Source organism: Haplochromis burtoni, unplaced genomic scaffold (assembly GCF_018398535.1).
Source record: "Haplochromis burtoni strain Fernald_Lab_line unplaced genomic scaffold, NCSU_Asbu1 Contig_3634, whole genome shotgun sequence".
Taxonomy (NCBI): Eukaryota; Metazoa; Chordata; class Actinopteri; order Cichliformes; family Cichlidae; genus Haplochromis; species Haplochromis burtoni.
This window is the reverse complement of record NW_024585995.1, coordinates 3335-6313: the sequence shown is the minus strand read 5'-3', so window position 1 is coordinate 6313 and position 2979 is coordinate 3335. Positions and strand designations below refer to the sequence as shown.

Genomic DNA, 2979 nt, shown 5'->3' with positions numbered 1-2979 from the left:
CAAGACCAAACCCAGCTACATAACCTGTGACAGCAGCCTTTAAGGTGCTGTCAAGAACAGAAGAAATCCCCAGAGGAGCTGTACGTACAGCTGCAGACAGAGTAGCATAGAGTGTTATTTCAGCCTGAAAAACTTCTTTCTTCCTCCTGATGATGTTGCATATACCAAACAGCAGAACATCTCTCTGGTGTTCAGGAAGTTCTCTCTCTAAGGTCTCATGTAACAGAGGGAAGTCGTACCGGTGGAGCTCAAAGCTGGACACCAGGAACACCTGTGCAGACTCGATGCCCAAATCTCTGAGTCCTGCGTCACTGAAGAAACACCGTGTGAAGATTAAATGAGAAATGCAGACTAACACATCTGACTGTGGATTTCTTTGTGTGCTGCATCCTGGTGTAACTTCTGGTAATGTTCGGAGAAACTGTCTCAGTAATTGATGCCACGGCTTGCTTACACCAACACATCCTTTCACCCCTCAGCTGTGAAAGGCGGATAGCGGATTGTCGTCATCTCGGTGAGAACGTGACGTTGGATTTTCAGATGGACACCATAGACGCATTTAGTAAAACCCTCAGACGAGTACAGATCTCAGTGACCTTAACCTCAAGCTGAAGGTTAGAGGTCAACCTTTCTAAAAATCTTGTAAAGATGATAACACAAGAAGGAAGTCAGCTGGGACTTTCACATTTATTCCATCGGTGCATCTACTCAGAGGCTGCAGGGTCACCAGTGATGTTTTTGTGAAACATCTTGCAAAACTAACTGAAATATAAAATATCTTTGTTAATCAAAGGTTGCATGAAAATACAGTTTAGTCATTAGTATGCAGAACTGTGGTGACGTTTACAGTGATGCACTTTTGTGGACTGGTGCAGAGCAGCTGTGGTGTTCATGGTCAATGTTAGGGGGAGGATTAGATTAGATTTATTCATCTACATCTTGCTTTTATAGTAATTAAACTGTCTACATGGGAGAAATGAACCATATAGCATGTGAAATATGTGCTTATATATTGTTGTATTCAGTTAGCTCCATTGTAAGAGCAATCTACTCATACAGCGAGTTATTATGTGATTATTGATGTGATCCTTCTCTTCACGCTGCATCACTACACCTGATACATATAACTAAATTGTAAATGTCCATTGATATTGACATTCTCACTACCAGATTGGACAATATTCAGATTCCAGACCTCTATTCTACCCCTGATGATCTGTTGTTGTATTATAATTATTGTTTACTCAATGTCCTTGATTCTCCTGTAAAAACTCACTGTTTTCTTCGCTCGCTCTGCTCTGCTGCTCTGGTTTACCTCTGACCTCCGAGTATTGAAGGCCAAAGCTCGAAGGCTAGATAAATCTCACATCAGTAAGCACCACCTCTTCCACCCGCTCACTTCGATCTTCCTCTTCTATCCAGCTTGCTGTGCCATCTTTCTGTCTCAGCACCATGGGAAGCAGAGCTTTCAGCTGCTCTGCTCCCAGGCTGTGGAGCTCTCTACCCCCAGATATAAGAAACACTGATTCTCTCCCCCAGTTTAAAACTCAACTCAAAACCATCTGTTCAAATCTGCATATTCACTGTGAACCTATTGTTTGTTTTGTGCTTTTGTTTTCTTATTTTTCTTCGTTGTCATTGTTCTATTATGTGTTTTGTGGCAAGTGTCCTTGGATGTCTTGAAAAGCGCTTTCAAATAATTTTTTATTATTATTAAATGGAAATGATGTTTAGGGTGAAACAAATATAATAACTCTAATCTACAGAGAAGAACAAAGAAAAGAAGAAGCTCACCTTGGTTGCAGTTCTTCCTGATGGTTGAAAGTGTCCTCTCCATGTTGAACTCTCTCCGGGTTCTTTTCTCGGCTCGTATATCTTTGTCAACCTTTGACTGAAGAAAGTAGAACTTTTTCTTCATCCTCTGAATCTCCTGAGCGGGTTTTACATCATTTTCTCTGAAGCGAGGGTCTGAGATGATGATGAAGAAGTCAAACCTCTCAAATCCAACAAGCTTCAGGTACTCATCAGCTGGAAATCTGGTAGTACCGATTCCAGGGAGATCCCACAAGATAACACTGGGATACTTTGGATGGGGGTACGGTGTAACCTGTGAGGTGGTTTCCACAACACCAGTGGGTGCAGCGCCCTGATCTTCATCACCAATACCTCTGAAAGCATTAATAAAAGTTGATTTCCCAGAACCCGACTCTCCTGTGTTGGCAACATTTAGCGGCGTGTTCCTTTGCTTTAATCTTCTTTGAATTCTTGCAGCAGCTGCACCAAAGTCAGTGTTTTCCAGGTCTGCTTTAACTCCAGCAGTTACTCCTGGACGTGGCTCCATGCTCATCCTTGAGAAAAAAAAGTGTAAAAATGGCATATATCAAAGATCAGGACACTGTTGAATAATCTTACAACTTTCATCTTAGCTACTTTCGGTCACTTTCTTTATTCAGAAAAGGCCGCCACAGCGAGGAGCTCCCCACGTTTGATTTAGCAGGTTTTTCATCAGCTGTCTTTCCTGATGCAACCCAAAAATGATTTACAGTGGATAGAAAAAGTGTAGACATCGCTGATAAAACGCTTTTGTGATGTTAAAACTGAGATCACAATGAATTTCTTTATGTGGGAGGGACAGACATTGGACTTTTTTCATTTTCACTTTTGTCCCATATTTTCTGAACTTTTTAATTTATGTTGACAGAGGTGTTAACGGCCTAAAACCTATTTTTGATGAGAACATTATTTGCTTTGCTCCACCCAATGTGGTTGAAAGTTGAGGATGTGGTTGGGGTGTAAATACTTCATGTACTCAGCTCCATAATTTCTGGAAAAATACAAAGACACAGCGTTTTAAATCAAATAACTGACATGAGATTAAAAATCAGACTTAATTTCAGGCATTTCTGCATTAACTGTTTATGAATCACAGACAGCTTTTATTCACCGTCCTCCATCTTCAGAGGGTCAGAATTTGATGGC

At 41.0% G+C, this 2979-nt stretch overlaps 1 protein-coding gene across 1 annotated transcript; it reads right to left on the bottom strand.

Annotated features, from left to right (window-relative positions):
• Nucleotides 1–24: 24 nt before the first annotated feature.
• Nucleotides 25–2499, bottom strand: LOC102305909 (T-cell-specific guanine nucleotide triphosphate-binding protein 2-like; the record flags this gene model as incomplete). Its single annotated transcript, XM_005953302.3, has 2 exons — nt 1795–2499; nt 25–303 (listed from the first exon to the last, which is right to left on the bottom strand). Coding segments are annotated over exons 1-2 (862 nt in total), but the record flags the coding sequence as incomplete, so codon positions are not given.
• Nucleotides 2500–2979: the final 480 nt, after the last annotated feature.